Source organism: Helianthus annuus, chromosome 14 (assembly GCF_002127325.2).
Source record: "Helianthus annuus cultivar XRQ/B chromosome 14, HanXRQr2.0-SUNRISE, whole genome shotgun sequence".
Lineage (NCBI taxonomy): Eukaryota > Viridiplantae > Streptophyta > Magnoliopsida > Asterales > Asteraceae > Helianthus > Helianthus annuus.
Genome location: NC_035446.2, coordinates 117,639,417 through 117,661,155, shown reverse-complemented (window position 1 = coordinate 117,661,155; position 21,739 = coordinate 117,639,417). Strand labels below are relative to the sequence as shown.

Sequence of the window (21,739 nt, the reverse complement as noted above, 5' to 3'; positions counted from 1 at the left end):
GAGTCCTTATGAGGTGGTTAATTGATGGTGAATTGACTAATGTATGTTGGTGTAATGTGTGAGTTGAATGATTTAGGGTAATCACATCTGTAACTGGTAACATAGATGAGTTGGTAATTTACATTACATAGCCATGTTGATTGAAAAAAATTGCTAAGCACGGGGGTATTATCAACTGATTAATCGAGCCAACTCCAAACCGCAACCCACCCAATGATGTCTGGGCCGCACGGTTGCATATGGAGCAGCCATGCGATTCTATTGGGCTTGTTACATTGGGCCGCATCTGTTTAATAAAGTTATTATGGACTGTGGAGTGTTAATTTTAACTTTGGGCTCGTAAAGCAAACGGGTATTTGGCACGAACATCTGCTGTGTGAATAAATGACATTAACTTGGATAATATATGACGAAGCTAACTGTTAGAACGTGTATAATTATGTGTGTATTTCATAAGTGTAACTTGTGCAATATGTGACAAAATACGTGGTTCAATACGTATGCGAAACTGATTGTTATTGATAAACCATGTTAGGATTGTTTTGAGCACCTCGAACACGTAACTAGTCTTACCGAGCAAAATCAAGGTGAGTTCACTGCACTTTTCTAAGCATGCGTCCCGGTGGTTTGGGACATCTGGTAAACGTTTCTAAAGGGAACACTGGGTAAACTATTTATTTGGGATGTTGGTTATTGAACACAGTATAAATCATGTAAGACCCCATACATCTACCGTGTTGCTGAAGAAGCAGCGAGGTATTTAGTTGATAGCGCTATTAGGATTGGCACCCTCACACCGGGCCGAAAGGACGGGCGTGAACTAATTACCTGGACTTCATGACCAATGCCTAGTTAGAGGCATTGGGGTTGGGCATTCTCATCGTGTACATATAAGACCCCTTACATCTATTCAAGGTTGTTTGATACCTTGACCTCATGACCAATGCCTAAATGCAGGCATTGGGGTTGGGCATTCACATCTAGTCGCCACATACGGTAATCGAGTAATAACAACATCAAATCAAATTATTGAACTATTGAACTGTTGAACTGTGTTATACACATACCTGGTAACTAAACGCGTTAACAAAAACTTTGAACTCACCAGCGTCGTCTGACACACTTGTCTGCATGCTTGTAGGTCGTTAGATGTCTTGGATTGGAACTTGCTGTCTGGAGTAGTTGGAGTGGTCATGGGTCGACTGGAGGGATTCAAGTGATGGAACTATTGATATCATACATTGGGTTTTTTTTTAACAGTTTAACATTGGTTTACTATTTGCTTCCGTTGAACATGTTGGTTTTTATTTAAACTCGTTGATGGTATTTTATATTAATAATTAACGATTTTATTTTGCAACTTGTATGCGTTCAATGTAATTAGTGGCTCGTTATTGGTACGTCACACACTTAACAGGGACATTTCCCTAGGTGGTATTTTGGGGGTGTGACATTAACCCCTCTTCTGCATCCACCAAAAACCTGTATCCTTGATCTCCTCCAGGACTGAGTGCACAGAAGTATACTTTCTGTTGAAAATTGGATTACGACTCATGTTTCTTAATGAAATGTGTTACCGATCGTTAAACACTGAAGACCATATCTGTAAGTTTTGGGATCATTCGTGTGATTATTTAAAAAAAATGTTCACATTTTTGTTGTTTTGATGCACACAAAAATCATTTTACATTATATATAAATATAAATCTAATTTGCAACACATATATGCATTATGGTTTGTACCATAATGCTTAGTGACTTGTATCCACTAAAGACAAACTTGTCTTTCATTTAAACACTATAAATAATTTTGCGAGTTAACACAACGTAACGTGCGTGTGTGGTTAAACGTTTTTACGTCGTCTATTTTTTTTTCCATTTGACAGGTTCATCTTAACGTTCGGGGTCCTAAATCGACTTAGTTATTTTTTATGTATTTACGTTTCGGTTTAATTTCTTCGCATTAACACAAAGGCAAATTTTTATTTCATTTAAATACTACAAAAAATTTTGCGAGTTAACACGACGCAACGTGTGTGTGGTTAAACGTTTTTACATTGTCTATTTTTTTTCCGTTTGACATGTTCATCGTAACGCTCGGGTCCTAGATCGATTTAGTTATTTCTTTATATGTTTTACGTTTCGGTTTAATTTCTTAGCATTAACACGCTGCAACTTCAGTGTTGGAGGTCGCGTGTGGCATTGGTGTTCGCCCCCGCCGCAACACGGGGGGGGGGGGGGGGGGGGTGCTTAATACTAGTTATTATTTCTTTTTCAAATGATCTATCTTCTAATCTTATATGTAGCTTCTGTTATAGTTAAATCTTCAGAAGTATGTGCATACTTCATCTGCACCATCTTCTAAACCGGCTCTTACAAATAACCTTGTATCCCAAAAGGATCCCACATTTGATTGCACCACCAGACATCAGTTACGGTTCCAATCACTGAAGAAGGCCAGCAATCAAATCTGATCCTCTTATTTATTTCCTAAAGCCAAACCTACACACTTGAGGTTGTAGATTTTGAGTGCCACCCTTGGCCTTTTTAGAACAATCTCTTATCTCCCCTCCTGCCCATGAGCCATGGCCCATGAGTCACCTTCATCTTACTCAACAACTGGTTTGGCAGTTGGGTGAGCAGATGCTATCCCAAGGCATAGAGAAAACCGAAAGCATGGAAAATCGGTCGTGCTTCACAAATGGTAGGGGCAAGAACTACTAAATCACCATCAGTTATGATTCATAAAAGTTCTTTAGGCACTAAAATACCAACTCACAAAAGTGATATACCTGACTTTGGTAATATTTATTTCCAAAAACCTGAAAATGATAGACTTCTAGTCCTATACCAAGAGACTCATCTTCAACCATCACTAACAGAAACTCTGTTGATCCCATTACCGTATTCGATAAAGCGAACCGAACCCTAACCCTGGCCTCGTTGCTATTCATCAAACTAGATATACGAAACATGTCATTTGGGTTGTAGCCCACAGGTAAAGAGTTAAAGCCTCTTTGGAGAAGACCCAGGTTCTAACCTTTGTAAAGAACGTCCATTGGGATTTTCATGTATGTATATATTTTTACTTTTCGTTATAATTTTATGTCTTCTAAATCCATAAAATATATATATATGTCAATGTCACCATAAATATAATTTGAAAATGTAAATATATTATTGACCTAAAAAATTAATTTGTATTTCATAGCATTAGCAAGATGCCCACGCGATACGACACATCGCATTGCGATACTCGTTTTTGATAGTTTTGTTATTCATGTAAGATTTATTGTAGCATTACATCAAAAGCGAAGTAATCGAGTTATCCATTTCATTGTGTTGTGTATAGTTCGGCCGGTTCGGTTATTACCCTCAACCAAAGCCGAAACCAAAGTCATCGATTAGTCTATTTATTAACCAATCGGTTTTCGGTTATTCACTTTGGTTTATTCGGTTAGATTGGCGGTTTTTTGGTTTGGTTCATTTAATTTCAGTTAATAGCAAAAACTAAACATCAGTTAAAACTTTTGCTGAGAAATATATGAAATTGAGGTATAAACACGTGAAGTAAAAGTATAAATATATTAAATGGAGATATAAAATATGAAATTGCTAGAAATATATGAAAAAAAATGAATGATTCGGTCCGGTTCAGCTAATTTTGGTTAAACGAGAGTACAAAAAAATGATAACAGGTTTAGGTTAATTTGGTTTTCAATTTTTAGTTAATTCGGTTTTTGGTTGATTCCGGTTCAGTTTCGTATGTTTTTGGTTTGGTTTAGGTTAATGATTTAGTTATTGCTCACCGATACCCGGTTTTGGTTTTAACCGATAGGTGCGCGCACGATACGAAGAGTTGTTTAGTTGGTTAGATTATAATTCTCAACCGAAATTGAGGTCATCGATTACTCTATTTTATTAACCAATCCGTTTTCAGTTAATCAGCTTGGTTTATTCAATTAGATTGACGCTTTTTGGTTTGATTAATTTAATTTCGGTTAATAGCCAAAACCAAACTTGGGCTAAAAAATTTGATCAGAAATACATGAAATTTAGGTATAAATACATGAAATGGATGTATAGGTACATGAAATGAAGATATAAATATATAAAATGGGGTATAAACATGAAATACATGAACTGAAGGTATAAAAGCTAGAAATATATGAAAATATGAATAGTTCAGTTTAATTAATTTTGGTTAAATGATGGTACAAAAAAACCGATAACCGTTTTTGGTCAGTTCGGATTTTTATTAATCAGTTTTCAGTGAATTCAGTTTTTGGTTGATTTCGGTTAACGATTTAGTTATTACTCATCCTTAGACACTGTTAATCACCTAACCTATCGAATTTTTAAATAAAAAAACTATAACAATACTACTCAAATTAAAGAGAATAAGATACTCGTTTATATGATGTAATTAAACATTAAACATTAAACAATATAAATAAACAACAAGTTTTAGCTTAGGTAAGTTGTACTTTTGGCTTTGGGTGATTTTCAAAAAAAAAAAGGATTATGTGGTTATTGTTACATTTTATTATCAACACAAATAAAATGAAAGTGAACGTGGGCTAGTTTAAAAAAAAATATTAAAGTACCAAAAGGCTACGACCGTTTAAAAATCGTAGAGGGTGTTAGTTTTTTTGTAAAAGGATAAAGTGTAACTACTAACTAGTTATCTATAATTTTGTTAAAGATGAGGGATTAAAGTGTAATCTAGATGAGATGATTAAGTTTATGTTATTTAATCACTTGACATTCTGTAGCTATTAAACATTCTGAGATAATGACTAAGTATGTTGGGCTTTAATCACTTGTACACTAAAGCGTCATCTACTTGTACATTTTTATCCACATGTCAATACTGACCAAGACAACTATCGAAACGTCGACAAAAATGCGTAGGCTTTCACAGTACTTTTGGATTTTTTTTAAACATTATAGTTTATATGGTATGACAAGAATACTTAAAACAATTTTAAGTTTGTTGTGGAGGAGGAATATGTAACTAATTTTCTATAATTATGTTAAAACTCAGAGATTTAAGTGTAATAAGATTAGAGGCTAAATTATAATTATTGTTTAAATGACCAATTTACCCTCAATTTAGGGGTATATTTCTAAACTAAAAGGAGAAAAGTTTTTATTTTTAGGTATCTCAAATGCCCCTATACATTATAATATAATATAGATAAAATATAAATAATCTCGTAAAAATGTATATGTTCTAAATGAAAAGTTTATTTTAAAGTAATGAAACTGGTAGAATGAAACATTTAGTAAAGGGATTATATAAATAAAAGTTAAAAATTTTCGTGTATATGGTTCAGGTAAACGGGTATTTAGTTTTGGGTCAGCGGATCAGGTATCACCTAACTCCATACTCATCCCATACACGTGTAATATTTTTTTTTCCCAATCTCATACCTAGTCCCATACCCATCGAGCATTCGTCCCGGATACTTCGAATTTCGGGTATACCTATTAGAGTGTTAGCTTCCGATTTTTTTTGCCATTCTATAATAAAAGAAATCAATTGGAGCACACGTGTCATTCATTGAAGCCATCTATTTTTTATAGATAATTAATATCAATTATATTTTTTACTATACAAAATTACATTTATGCAACTCGTGTAATACACAGGGTTTTTAAAAATATAACTTTTTTTATTATGTAATATATAAAATTAAATTTATTCAATCCACATAATACATAGGGTTTATAAAAGATATAACTTTTTATTGTTTGGTATATAAAATTACATATGCTCAACCCGTGTAACAAATGAGGTTCTTAAAAATGTAACTTTTTTTCTATTTAATATATAAAATTAAATTTAGTCAACCCATACAATACACGGGGTTCTTAAAGATATATATATAAAATTAAATTTATTGAAGCCATGTAATAAACGAGATTTTTAAAATATATAGTTTTATTATTTGGTATATAAAATTAAATTTATTCAACTCGTATAATAAATGAGATTTTTAAAGATATATTTTTTTTATTATTTGGTATATAAAATTACATTTATTCAACCCGTGTAATACACGGGGTTCTAAGCTAGCAAATAAATAAATAAAAATAAACAAAAAATTGTTAGTAGTTTATTAGCCGAAGAAAATAAACTAAACATGAAGGACCATTTGTATAACCTTGAAGTAAGATTACCAGACTATATAAAGCCCCTATCATAAATCCACAAACATGTAACAAGATCGGATCTATTGGTATCCAATCCAACTTACCAAACACGTCAAAATGTCGGTGATACGGTGGTTGACGGTGGCCCTGCTACTCGCATTTTGCACTAACAAAGTTCATTCCGATGCCTCAGATCACAAATACAAACCCGCTGATGAAGTACCTATATACGCCAACAAAGTTGGCCCCTTTCATAACCCTAGGTATCCCATCTTCTTCATATGCCTGTTAGATCTCTGTTTTATGCGCTTTTTGTTTCTACATTTGGTTCTTTATACTGCTAGTCATTAACTAGTGGATCTGATTTGATAAAATTTCGGTTTTTGTGTTTGTATTTGCTGGATCTTTGTTTCATGCTTTTGATAATGTTAATTAGGGTTTATCTGCTTAGTTTGAATTGTTGTTTGATGTTGTTTCAGCTTAATTTAGATGTAGGATGAATTGTTGCTTTGGTTTTAATATAATTGGAATTTAGAGAATTTTGCTGGAAACTATCTGGAATCAAGGAATCTCGACGGAATGTGCGCTTAAACCATCACCTGGAGAACTAAAGCACAATCGCCTCGACTTAAAGCGCAATTTCCTTGCCTCGCCTGGAAAATGGGCCTTGGTGCAAGAGGCAATGGCTTTTAACAACTATGAACGGGCGGAGCACTGGGCTCGAATTGAGTCCGTTTTTTATTTATGAGGTTGATATTCTTGTACAGGTCATAGTTGTCAATAGCGGCTATAGCGACCGCTATAGCGCGCTATGTAGCGAAGCGACCAAGTGTCGCTCTTTGGGTCATAGTGACCAATAACGTGAATAGCGACAGTTAGTTTCTTTTTGATGTAAATAGCAATTAGATATAGCTATAAAATAGCTGGATTTATAGGTTTTTGTTAAATATACATGTAAAATAGCATATATACCAAGGTATTTTGATATAATATACATATAAAAAGTTTCAAAATTCTTTTTCTTGTGTATCGCTATACATAAAATAGCGGTCGCTATTTGTCGCTATTCGCTATGTAGCATATAGGTCCCTTGTCGCTATTCGCTATTAACAACTATGGTACAGGTGGGAGTATAGATAATTCTTTTTGCTCGGTATGCCGTACATTAAAGTTAAGAATTTATGGTTTTTAGTTGTAGGTCACCACATGATGTTATAACCTGTTCGTGATCTATATATGTTGGTTTTGTGTTACCAAAAACTTAAACTTGGTTTGACTAGATTATTTAGTTGTTAATAATCATCATCTTTTATGGATTTTGATGTGCACTTTGTGAGCGACAATTATGTGTATAGTTTAAACTGACAACTAGGAAGAGTTAGAAGAGCCATTAAGCAAAGATGTAAAGGCTGTTTTTAGCCTGTATTGAGCATCTATGAAACGCTAAATTACAACAAGTTGTAAATGTCGTTTATAAGCCATTTGACTTTTTTTATGTGTTTTGCCAAAGAACTAAATGCCATAAGTCTTTGATCTGAGATCGTTAACAGTTATATGTAATAGCATAATTTTAATTCTGGAAGTACGATGCCTTTTTGTAGGAAAAAAATACGTTTCTTGGGTGATTGGCCTTAGTTTAAAATCACACACATAATGCGCTTGATTGTCATATTTTGTTTAAACTTTAAAAACCTACAAGTTGTTAGAAACTCATTTTCATGTATATGTCTTCTTCTACAGTGAAACATACCGATATTATGATCTACCATTCTGTTTACCAGGTATGCTTGCTCGTCTTTAGTCTCTTGTTTGTTATTAATTATTTTCGTTAATTCAAGCTTTATCGTAATTTATGCAAATGTTGTTTGCAGCTCGTTTGAAGGAGAAACCAGAAGCTCTTGGTGAAGTACTTAACGGAGACCGTTTAGTCAGCGCTCCTTATAAGCTTGACTTCATGGTCGAAAAAGACTCGGAAATCGTTTGCAAAAAAACACTTACAAAAGACGAAGTATCTAAATTCCGAAAAGCCGTTACCAAAGATTACTATTTCCAAATGTACTATGACGACTTACCTTTCTGGGGATTTTTAGGGAAGGTTGAAAAAGACAAAAATGACCCTAGTGAGGAAAAATATTACCTGTTCAAGCATATTCACTTCGAGATCCACTACAACAAAGACCGCGTGATCGAGATAAACGCAAAAGCCGATCCTAGTGCTGTCGTGGATCTCACAGAAGACAAAGAAGTCGAGGTGGAGTTTATGTACACTGTAAGGTGGAAAGAAACTAACGTTCCGTATGAGAGTCGGATGGAGAAATACTCGCAATCTTCTTCACAACCGCATCACCTTGAAATTCATTGGTTTTCGATTATTAACTCGTGTGTCACGGTTCTTCTCTTAACTGGTTTCCTTGCCACCATTCTTATGCGAGTCCTAAAGAATGATTTTGTCAAGTAAGTAATTTAGTTATTAAAATCCAATTATTATTTATGGTATATTTCCCTCTTCCTAGGGTTGCAAACGAACTGAACGTTCAGTGAACTGTTCGTGAACAGTTCGGCGGGAAGTTCGTTTGTGTTCATTCGTTTAATAAATGAACGAACATGAACCAGAACAAGAAATTTCGTTCATTTATGTTCGTGAACGTTTGGTAACATGTTCGTTTGTGTAAGATAATTCATTAATATTTTTAATTTTTATACTTTATATATTTACTTCTAACTTTCTACAAATAAATATTTAATAGATGTTATTCTATTTAAATATTTAATAAATATTAGGTTGGTATATCTTAGCGGGATCCACGTAACATATGTGATGAAAGATGCCAGTTTTATCCGAAATTTTATATATATGTCCGTTTGTGTCTGTTATTGTTCATGAACGCTTGTTTGTATTTTTTTTGTTTTCATTTGCGTTCATGAACGTTCGTTTGTGTTCGTTACTTAAAGTTAACGCACGAACACGAACACGTTCATTTTCTTAATGAACAAACACGAACAAAAAATCTTGTTTGGTAAGTGTTCATGAACAGTTCGTGAACACATTTATTCCTTAATGAATGATCCATCAATCGTTTAACGTACGATTATTTGAAAAAGGTACGCGCATGATGAAGAGGCAGCGGATGATCAAGAGGAAACCGGGTGGAAGTACATTCACGGTGACGTTTTCAGGTATCCGAAGTACAAGTCTCTGTTTGCCGCTGCACTTGGTTCCGGTACCCAGCTATTTGCTCTGTAAGTAAAACCGTTGTAAACTAAATATTCACACCTTTCATCTTCAGTTTATTAGTTAAGATTAACATTTACTACCTTTTGTTTTTCTCAGCGCACTTTTTATCTTCATACTCGCTCTAGTTGGTGTATTTTATCCATATAATCGCGGAGCCCTCTTTACCGCACTAGTTGTCATATACGCTCTTACGTCCGGGATTGCAGGCTATACCGCAGCCTCATTTTATCACCAGCTAGAAGGAACTAACTGGGTATGTAATATGTCATATGTTACTCTACTTGTTTTATTTTAAACCAAGAGTAAAATGCCATTTTCGTTCAGAGGTTTGGCCAGTTTTGCGACTTTCGTCCAAAGGTTTGTTTTTTCATATCTGGATCCAAAAGGTTTGAAATCTTGTCATTTTCATCGTCTCGTTAACTCCATCCATTTTTCTCCGTTAAGTCGGGGGTATTTTCGTCTTTTTTTGTTGGCTTTAAGGGCAATTTGGTTGTTTGAATGCTTGTACATTATGTGATTATGCTAAATGCTTGTACATAAAGTGAAAAAGACCGAATTGCTATATAAGTTAACAAAAAAAAGACGGAAATACCCCTGACTTAATGGAGAAAAATAGATGGAGTTAAAGAGCTGGATGAAAATGGCAAGACTTCAAACCTTTTGGAACCAGATGCGAAAAACAAACCTTTGGACGAAGTCGCAAAGTAGCCAAACCCCAGGGACGAAAATTGCATTTTATTCTTAAATCAATGTTAATAATCATTGTTAATCTAATAATTTGATTTTAATCGACAGGTGAGGAACTTGCTATTGACCGGCTGCTTGTTCTGTGGGCCCCTCTTTCTTACATTCTGCTTTCTAAACACTGTTGCAATCGCGTACACTGCTACTGCTGCTCTACCCTTCGGGACAATAGTCGTGATTGTGCTAATATGGACACTGGTGACTTCACCGTTGTTAGTATTGGGTGGTATTGCTGGCAAAAACAGCAAGGCTGAATTTCAAGCACCCGTTCGTACCACGAAATATCCCAGAGAGATCCCACCGTTACCGTGGTACCGTAAAACCGTCCCTCAAATGGCCATGGCCGGCTTTCTTCCGTTCAGTGCAATCTACATTGAGCTTTATTACATCTTTGCCAGTGTGTGGGGCCACAGGATTTATACCATTTACAGCATCTTATTTATAGTCTTTATCATTCTTCTCATTGTTACCGCCTTTATAACTGTGGCGTTGACTTATTTCCAACTTGCCGCTGAAGACCATGAATGGTGGTGGAGGTATGTATGAATGTATGATCCAGTATGTATCAATTTCTTTTGACTTTGACCTTTTGACTTGTTTTGTAAATAATATTTTCAGATCTTTTCTATGTGGTGGTTCGACGGGTGTTTTCATCTACGGGTATTGCTTGTATTATTACTATGAGCGCTCTGACATGTCGGGATTCATGCAAACATCGTTTTTCTTTGGTTACATGGCTTGCATCTGTTACGGTTTCTTTCTCATGCTTGGGACGGTCGGTTTTCGTGCTGCTTTGTTCTTTGTTCGACACATATACCGCTCCATCAAGTGTGAATAGAAGCTCAACGTTTCATGCTCAGTCAGGTAACATGTTTTATATATACATACACACACCGACACACGTGTGTGTGATACATATGATATATATATATAGTGTTATAGTATATGTTTTACGTGCTGTCTCAGGAGCTGCTTCTGCTACTGCTGAATTTGGAAGCATAAAGGCAGCAAGTATCGAATTACGTTTGGCCAGGATGCTGAAGAGTGTTGAAACTGTCGGATTCCCAATCATGTTTTATTAGGTCAATAAGATAAAATGATGTTTAATATGTTTGTTCTTATGTTGTTTTACTTTTGAGTTTGAAATTAGGAAAGTAGATTGATCTATACACTCAATTTTGACACACATATATGGACCCTTGTTTGTAACTGAACTCTATGTCGGGTCCGCTTATACACATGGCTTCTATGTCTCTGTATTGTGTTCATCTGCATCATGTCATGTCATTATTTTTAACCTAATCAGACATCAAACCAGCAGTGTCAGTTCATTTTGTGTTGGCGCGTTGAATCATTAAACCCTAACATGATCTGCATGTTTACGTGGAAGACATCAATCCTAACTTACACACACTTAAGTCGTGTTTGAAATGCACGGCGTGTTTAACCATATTTGAAGGATGTATTCTTGGAAAATATCATCGCCAAGCTAAAATGGAATGACGGGGATCGAATAGCCAAGCATTTCAAACACGTCGTAAGTGTGTGTAAGTTAGGATTGATGTCTTCCACGGGGATCGAATGGCCAAAAGGAAGTAACTATGTTCATATTTTAGCATCTTAGAATTAAGTTAGAAACATCCAAACTACAAACTGGAAAAATAGACAAGAATAAAGAAAAAACTTATTAAACATCTAATATATTTACTTACGACCTCATTCAAACAAGTTTAAAACTTAAATCTTTTTCTTCTTCCTTTAATTTTCACAAGATGAGTATATAAAATCCTAAGTGCCGGACAACACAATCCTTCTTATTGGATTATAGTATATTTGTTTGAAAACTCTGTTCAATGATGTTGGAAAATGGATTGGCTTCTTGGTACCAATTTGAAATTGATTTTGGTCACGGCCATTTTTTGTCAATCTGCAAGTGTTGGAAAAAATGGACACATGGCGTTTTCAAAACTTGCAAGTGGGGTCTCAGATGCACAAGGTCTCAGACGCATCAAAGGGAAGTCTATGGAGGTTCGCCGGAGACGACCCAATCTTTTCAGGACAACTTTTTTTGTTATTGGCGCGTATTGGTGAATAAGAGAAGCGGACACTGAGATGCTGTTGGGAGGTAGCCGTTTGTGAGAGCAATGACATGTAGAGGCAGCTGAAAACTGTTGTAGAGGTAGCCGGAAACTATGGAGGTTTGCCGGAGACGACCTAATCTCACAGGAGACGTCTGAAACCTTGCCGGAGACGTAATAAACCTGCCGGAGGAGTCTGAAATACGCTTCAGCCTTCCAAATCCCGTGCATGATGCGTCGCTACAAAGATGTGGGAGATGACCAAATCTGAAAGTAGTTTCGGTCAATGATCATATTTTAATTTTCCCTTTTTATAATTGCATATTCAAACCATGCTTTTCTTAAAACAAGCTCTATGAGAATAGATTTTTTTTATTACAAGCACACAGTGTTATTATTTATTTATTTTTTAAAATTACATATATAGTTGTGTTATAATCTAAGATAGTTATTTTGTTATAATTGCATGTATAAATATGTTATAAAGTTGGTACAAACTGAGCGCTATAATATTTATATATATATATATATATATATATATATATATATATATATATATATATATATATATATATATATATATATATTAGAAAATGGGTCACAATTTTATTAGTAAAACTAATAAAAAAAAAGATACTCCCTTTAAACATTTGGGAAATTGTAGTACATGAACCGTGTACAAATTCAAACGAAAATAAATATGAACTACAACATATTTAATAAAACAATCGATTCAAACCAATATCTTCGAAAGATAAAGTCTTCAACTTGATCTTTAACCGCGTCTACTTGTATGGTTTGTTGTGTTTTCAGTCCGTTGTGTAGGCTTCAACGAGGTCTTGAACCACGTCTTCTTATACAATAATTTCCTACAAAAAGAACAAACAAATGTTGACGGTTGTGGTTGAGGCACGTGTTCAACATGCTTCCCTTAAAACAGATTTCGCGTCTCTACTAAAGACGACGCGTCTGTCTCACAGGGTACAACAGCCGAAGCAGTTTGTACTGCCGGAGAAGGCCACGCGCCCGAGGTTACACAGGATAAAACATAGTGTTAGACCTTTTGGAAATTAAGAATAGAATTGTAGTTGAATCATGTAGAGAAACTTATCTCTATATGTTCCCAACATATGAGTCATCAAGTACTTCTTCTTCAAGGACTCTTCATGCATAACTTTATGTCACCTTCTTGTATTCTTACTTTTGTAGTTTTATATATGAAAACCCATCAAGTTAGACACATAGCCTACTTTTAATACAAAAGACATTGGGTAGAGAAAAGTCTCACTTAATTAGAGATTTATTAGAGACATAAACTCTAATAAAAAATTAATAAATTGACATAAAAACTCTACTTAAGAGTTCATGTTCCATAGAAAAGTCTAGTAATTAATTAGAGATTTATTAGAGACATAAATTCTAATAAAAACTAATAAATTGACAAAAAAAACTCTACTTAAGAGTTTATGGTTCATATGAATAGTCTAGTAAATAATTATAATTTCAATAAATTATAATCTCACTAAATTAATATCCATTCATAATATCTAAATTTCCAACAATCCCCCACATGAATGGAGATTGATCAAAACATACAAAGTTTCCAATGGAACCTCGACAGTTCTTTACCCAAAAAAAAACCTCGACAGTTGAGTATTGTCGAATAAGTAGGTTTCCCTTTGAACTTTTTATTGTGAAGCATACTTAGCCTCCTAGTGGTTTGTAGACACGATGTCCTTGAACAAACCCCCATTTGTGTAGACGACAATACACTTCACACAATACTCTCCTTAGCCGGGTCATCCCCTCATAGTCGTGTCCAATAATGGTCGTGGAACACTTTCCTGGTTCTGCGAGAGCTCTAGGAATTGTGCCCCCCAATTCCATTCGAAGCGACCCCACTTCTCTCTAACATAGGTGATTCTCCTTAAATCATTAAAAGCATCGTGGTTATCATGATTACGCAAAATCATTTACCACATAATATGCTTAGCCTCACAATTTGTCACTGAATTTCATAGGAATGAACTAGGACGTATTTAAACACCCTTTTATCGTTTAGGGAGTATATATAACCATATATACTAGCTTTTATGCATATCAGCTATGCCCCCATAGTGACCACCCTTAGGCATATGAATTCGTTGTCCTATTGAACTAAGATCTTGGGATCTCCAGTCAACTAAGGTAGGTTTCCTTCACACACCCTTTTTCCATGGGCTTTAGTCTCATTCCACAACTTGATCTCTAATAAACCCTTAGGTTGTTGGATACATAACATCATCTTTGTCTTTGACAAGTCACTAAAGATAACTTTACAGTTGAGATCAATTGTCATGACGTGTTCGTAACTCAAAAGTTAACATTGCCTATTGTCTACTTCCAGGGCCGACCCTGTGAATTCGTGTACCTTGTTCGAGCTCGAAAAAATGTGCCCTTAGGCCTTAACGAAATTGGGTATTTGGCTCACTAAAGGTCTAAACCTAATGCCAAAGGGGTTAATAACTAATCTAAAACATAAGAACAGTTTTGTAAGTGGACCTATGTTGGTGTTTGTATGGATGTACCCGATTTAAAAAAATATTTAAATATACATATCGGGGTTTTTTTTTATAAAAAACGTGCCCCTCGAAATATCGGGCCCTGGCCAGTGGTCCTCCCCGCCCACCCCAGGGCCGGCCATGTCTACTTCTAAGACTATAGCCTCAGTGGCCACCTGAATTTGGTTATAATATTTGTCTTAGAATGATACATTTATCATTTGAGGCAAACACATCTCCATTATGCACTACGACATTTGTGTCCTCCACTTAGTCGTCTATTTGCAATGTTAGATTGGATTATAAAACCCTTATTGCCAAAAACAAATGCAAGACACCCCCACATTGAAGTGTTATTGGATAACATCTAGATGGGTTAATGAGAACCATTTTTACATACCCTTATAGGGTTGTTTCTTAAATGGATCCTCCCCCACATTTCTTGCCATTTGATCAACGTTTCCGTGACACCACTTATGGCGACATTTATACACATATGATTGAACAAGATCAACCTCATTGTATCAGTGAATTCAATTCATATTGCATTAGTTTACATAAGCTTCCGAGCTGACCAAAGCAACACATGCCATTGTCATAAGTTTGTCACTAACTTAAAATAATTCTAATTTAACATCTAGAATAAGCTTAGACCATGAGTTCTCCTCATTAGCTTTTCGAACAGACTCTTAAAAAGTTACATGTCTTTTCCTTATAATGAATGAAAATTCTCCCTCAACTTTGTCTATACACAAATTCTTTTTGTGTTCATACACATTTGAATGTTTAGAGTTAATTAGTCTTCGTCAAGACCCATAATTAACCAAGTACTAGTCTAGCATGCTTTAGACTACAATACTTTAGCATGTGAATAAAAGATGCATCATTCTGATTCTTCACAGCCCTAAGGATATCATAATATCACTTTGCAACATTCATCCCTTGTTAAGACAAAATAATGAGACTTATTCATAATCCTAAAACATCAATATTTAGGAAGGTCTCACAAATTATAGTATATAACACATAACTAAATTTTATCATTTATTTAAAGAACATAACTTGTTTACCTTTGATCTCCAACACTTTACCATTGACTCATAAGGACTTAAACATAAGTCTTAATCCAAGTCAGTTGGTGAACACATTCATCACCAACAAGATGAATGTTCCTCGTCTACAATCACTATTATGTGTGACATAGAGTCAACTAGATTGACACTCAACAACATGGCATTCATAATTTTGCCATAAGTGATTTGCACACAATTATTGTTATTTATTAGGAGATATGTATATTTAGGATGCTCTCCCAAACGAAGCTAAAATCTCCATATAGTTCTAACAATAATCAAGTGGTAGACGCATCTACGTGTAGATCACTTGGAACAAATCTCGCAAGCTTTATTATTCACACTTGTGAATTTTCCAATGACTTCTAACGAAGTATGTCGACATGAATCTCGTTTGTGTATTTCATCTCAATACGCTCAGTACGTTCTTTCACTATTCTCTCATGATGTGGTTACACATTTGATGTCTTGTCTTTGACATTTAGTCAATGCAACAACTCTTAAGTTGTTTATGTTCAAGAATTTTTATGTACTATCCGTTTAAAACCATATTCTGTTAAACAATGTATAATTGGCGTTATAATTATTTTCACAAAAATAATTTATACGTCACAAACATTAGTGATTTATTTCTTTGTAAAAAATTGCATGTGTTATCCGAAGATATTGAACACAAAATAATAAAATACATTGAAAATTAAATCATAAGTGCCGAACACTTTTGAAATTTAAACGGAAGTATAGACGATATATAGACATCAAATATCAAAGTTCTTTGATCCTCAACACTTTATAATCTGACCGAAAACTTCTCAACGATATCATCCTATGGCATATCTTGAGGTACTCCCTCAATAAGACTCCATGCACTTGTAAGTACAAGTTCCCCATTTCATCTTGAAACTTTAAACTTGGACAATTATGCTCAAAACAACACCAAGTTGTTACAAAGACTACATTTAAGTAATAAACTTGAACAATTAAATTTGTTCACAACAACACCATGTTGTTTTTTTTTTCACCAAATAAATGACTAATTAAGTGTCATCAAGAAGCTCTACTCAAGAGTTTCTCTTTTATTCACCACATGCTACTTCTAGTAAGAGTAGCGGACCATTTGAATTATCAATGTTATGAAAAACTTTGTTTTAAAAATTATTCAAAACAATTTTGCAATACACAATATTAATAATATCAATTAGGGTTATGAAAACATAGATCAAAACCCAAAATATCAAATGGTGTTTAGTCTTACTACACATGTACTAAATATTTTCTAACACACATGTTAGAAAAAAATGTTATAACGAACACATTATAGAATCGAACATTTACATAAAACGTTTTCCAAAGATATAGTTTATAAAATAAACCATTTCTCATCATTTTTAATACACACATATGCAATTAAATGTTTACATAAAACATTCCTGTTCATTATGAACAATCTCTAACCTTGTATTCATGATACACATTTTCTAACACACGTGTTAGAAAATTTAAGTCATTTTATGTATACAAAATATGACCAAATTAAAGAATTAAATGTCATCACTAAAACTCATCAAATGTCAAAAATAAAACTCTTCTCAAGAGTTTCACCATATGAAGAGTTAAGAGTTTTAATAATTATAGACTTAAACTCTAATAAAACTCATCAAATTTCATCAATAAAACTCATCAAATTTCATCAATAAAACTCTACTCAAGAGTCTCACCATATGAAGAGTTAAGAGTCTCAATAGTTATAGATTTAAACTCTAATAAAACTCATCAAGTGTCATCATTAAAACTCTACTCAAGAGTTTCACCATATGAAGAGTTTAATTAGTAATTATAATTTCACTCAAATGGATTTAGAAATCACAAATTAAAATTTGTGATAAATCCCACACAACTATACCATCATTTTATGGTGATTTAATTCTTGAAGTCAATCAAACATCAACTTCAATGTATGACCTTTTATTTCTAAATCATACAAAGCATTAAAAACAATGCTACAACAAATTACTTATATAAAATGTTTACATAAAACATTTCAAAGCATTTGTATTTTAACCATTTTTAACAATCATGTTAAAATGAAAGAAATTCTAACCTGCACGTTAGAAATATTAACATTTCCACAAAATGTTAATTTGACTTGCTAAAAACACATATATGGTTCAAATAAATAAGTCATTTCTAATACACACGTTAGAAACTAAACAATTAAAAAATTGCTTCCAAACTAACGCTTTTCATGAACGTTTCTAACACACATGTTAGAAGACAAATGATTACAAAAATCAGTATAAGACTTATTTGTTCATATCAATCCATGGGTGGATTGTAACACCCTAGTTGCTATTTAACAGTTTTACATGTAAATACCAACAATTAGATGTGTAGTTAAGACTACACATATTATAAAAGTATGGATTTATTAAAACTTTTACAAATCATAAGTTATTCGACATAACGTGATCAGATTCGTCGTTAAAAATTTATGATGAGGCAATGTGCGGAAGCATGTATCTTTATCGTGTTCGGTTCTTCGTTGAGCTTTGATCGTCTTCCGGCATCCAAAAAGTACCTACATTTCATAAACATGAAATGCTTTATTCATACGGGGTTTAAAACGTATCTAAACGAGTCCGGGAAAACAAAACATGATTAAAATACATTTTTGTACAGGGTCCACCGTAAATTACGGTGGCTACCGTAATTTACGGTAGCCCCTGTTTTAAAATACTCCACCGTAAGACAGGAGATAACTGCCGTAGCAATTTCAGTCCCCACCGTAACTTACGGTGCCCACCGTAAGTTACGGTGGCCCCTGTATCAGACTCTTCCATTTTTCCGTTTTTGACACGAAAACTTTCGTATCTTTCAATCCGCTTGTCCGTTTGACTTACCTTTTCTTCCTACGTGTTTGTAATTTGATTCTCCATCATATGGAGTTAAAATCCGACATCCGGCTTAATAAATTTTGAGACTTTTATGCCTTCGGCTTATTACCTTTTTACAAAATTTTGACCCGTTTACGCATTTATCAAACAAACATATTTGTTTGATCATTATTTCACATGAACCACTTCAATTCAATATTTTCTACCATGTTAGGTACTAATTGCGGGTTTCTTATATATTTTAATCCGTTTTCGCTCGTATACTTATTTTGACCCGGTAAGGGTATTTAAGTATATTTTAAACATGGTTCGCTTTCATTTGTATCTAGCCTTATATTTCCACATTTCTTACCAAGTAATGTTCCACCACAACTATATTTGTGGTGGATTTAATGTGGAGATCTATATATTCCGAGTTTTACCCCTCGAATTATCATTTTACGGCAAGGACTCATATAAAGTCTTTCAACCCAAGAATTTACATCTTTCACTACCTATTCTCATTCTAAGCATTTATTTAATCCTAAGACTCGTTTCCGAACCACATTTAAGGGTCGTTCCTTCGAATTAGCTTACAAGGGCAGTTTGATAAATTTTCATCCTTCTTTTACTACAAGAACCTTTAAATACTTGTTTGACTCAAAATCCGACCTTTTAACTATAGTTCTTGTTTGTAAACCCATGTGCTTCTAAAACACTATAATCATAACTCAATTTATTCGGCTTACCTAAAAGATAACCGAATATCTATATTTTAACTTTGTCTAACTCTTATAGAGCTCCAAATTCTACATGATGAGTTGTGTTATTATACATACCTGGCTGGGGTCAATATATTGACCCATTTCAATACCTTGCCTTAGTGGCTGCTAAATGATAGCGCTGCAAACATCCATGTGCTATTTATTCCCTAAAATCATACAACTCGACAACCCATTAGTCGATATTGTCAAGGGTGATACTTTCACCTTTTGACCCGTTTGGTCTAAATGACCAATTATATTAGCGAGATGACATTTATTACCACCTCGTATATATGACTCGCTCCGATTTACAACGTGGGGTCACTTTACTTATAATTCCATTTCTTAAAACTTTTTGGCCTACTATGGCTTACGTCATAATTGTCTTTTTCGTAACACGACAAAAGAATATTCTAAAATATATGACTAGTGTAAGATATTCATACCTTGCATCCGAATTACGCTTTTCCTTCTTGCTTGCTTCGTTTGACCCGCTTCCTTTCCAAGCCTCCACCTAGCTTGTCAAGCGTCAAACTATCATCGTAATTCGTAAGACGGTTAGATTAGTCATCATTAATTATAACTATTCCATCTTACGGGTTTTACATCAAAATTCACCATTTGATTTCATTTTGGTCAGTTTGACTTTTAAAGGTCAAACTGCCTATTAACATAAGTGATTATATTATAAACCTCGACAATTCATTTAAGCACTTTGTCAAGTATCCGATAGGCATTATTCTTACGCCACCGTTTTAACTACTTTTCAAGTCTAAGTTCATGCTATTATTAACACCAATTTAGCTTAGCTCTTGATTATCAAAGTTAATTATTCATTTGTTAAGCAAGAACTAAAGGTTTCTATCTATATGTAAAAACCCGTTTCATCATAGCATTAGACATTCATCCGAACATCTAATATAATCAACTTCTACAAATTAATTAGTAGACATCATGATTCCAAACACCTATTTATATGAACAAAAACACTAATTTCATCATAATATACAAAAAAACCCATTTCAAGTCACATATGAGCATTCACTCGAACTTATAAATTGTTCAAGTATTTTGCTCCAACTATTAAATATGATGATTCTAAGCACATACATATCATCATCTTCACTATTTAGTCAAAACCCACTTGGCTCATACTTGGTTAATTGACTAATCACTAGTTTATGGCACAATTTTACAAGTTTGCATCTAGGGTTTGTTTCTAGACATAGATTCAACCCAATATCACTATAACATTCAACATTCAAACAAGAATTTCGTTCATGCATGTTTATCACAAAATTCAAAATATCACTAAACATCAAAATTCAACATACCTTGTGATCCCCTAAGCTTGGTGATCACGATTTTATTAAAAGCCCCAAATTTTAGCTTGATTCATCTTCGATTTTGCTAGATTCTTGTGAGTTTTAGGGCTTTTGTGAGAGCCCCTTTTTTGCTCCTGATGATAATCGACCAAACACACACATGAGTGTGTGTTTTGGTGTTTTAAGTCTTTTACTTAAAATCATGTTTTCACACTAGGACCCTTTTGGTCCTTGTAGTTTCAAGGATTTTTAAAGAGGATCATTAGTTCATGTTTCTCATTATTGTTTTACTAAACAATTTACTAACTAGGTTGATATTCCTAGTTTCCTAGTGAGTTTCGGGGTATATATCCCGTTTTATTTTAAGTCCCGTTAACCCGGGCCTCTAATAAACTTTTGTTTCTCAAAGTGTTTATTCTTCTTTTTAATTAACATTAGTTTTAGTTATTTAAATCTGTAGGTCCCTCTCGGAGGATGAGATTCAACCTTAACCTTGTTATACTAACCCACTAGCAAGTGCGGAATCCAAGCTAGTGAGCAAACCAGGATGAAACAAGCACAGACACAAACACACAAAGATTCACCGATTAACACCACTTGTATTAATACGAATGAAAGGTTCCGGTTACAAGCTCAATGTTCACAAATGTGTTTTGCAAACTCTCAAAGTGTGTGTGTGTTTCGGACAGAATGCTCTCAAGTGTCTCTCTATCTTTCTGTGTGCATCTTCTTCTATCAAGTCTCTCCTAACTTGTGAACACACAATGCATGGGTATATATATACCCAGCACAGGTTGCCTTGTCCGAAGGATCCGATAGATGGTCGAAGGATCATCTATCGATCACAAAGCCTTCGAAGGATTCACAGAGACCTCGAAGGATGATCTTTCGAGGTCCATCAATCGAAGCATATCTTTCGAGGAGATCGAAGGATCCACATCATCCTTC

At 34.3% G+C, this 21,739-nt stretch overlaps 1 protein-coding gene across 1 annotated transcript; it reads left to right on the top strand.

Moving 5' to 3' along the window:
* The first annotated feature begins 6,178 nt into the window (after window positions 1-6,178).
* LOC110909158 (transmembrane 9 superfamily member 2) lies at window positions 6,179-11,391 on the top strand. Its single transcript, XM_022154177.2, has 8 exons — window positions 6,179-6,422; window positions 7,900-7,940; window positions 8,031-8,613; window positions 9,262-9,399; window positions 9,491-9,647; window positions 10,190-10,674; window positions 10,757-11,002; window positions 11,105-11,391. Exons 1-7 carry the CDS (start codon window positions 6,277-6,279, stop codon window positions 10,974-10,976), a joined length of 1,770 nt encoding a protein of 589 aa, XP_022009869.1. The 5' UTR covers window positions 6,179-6,276; the 3' UTR covers window positions 10,977-11,002; window positions 11,105-11,391.
* The last annotated feature ends 10,348 nt before the right edge of the window (window positions 11,392-21,739 follow it).

Coding starts and splice junctions, on each gene's coding strand:
- LOC110909158 (XM_022154177.2), top strand. CDS start 6,277: ATGTCGGTGATACGGTGGTTGACGGTGGCCCTGCTACTCGCATTTTGC. Junction 7,941..8,030: donor TCTACCATTCTGTTTACCAG/GTATGCTTGCTC, acceptor TGTTGTTTGCAG/CTCGTTTGAAGGAGAAACCA. Junction 9,400..9,490: donor GGTACCCAGCTATTTGCTCT/GTAAGTAAAACC, acceptor TGTTTTTCTCAG/CGCACTTTTTATCTTCATAC.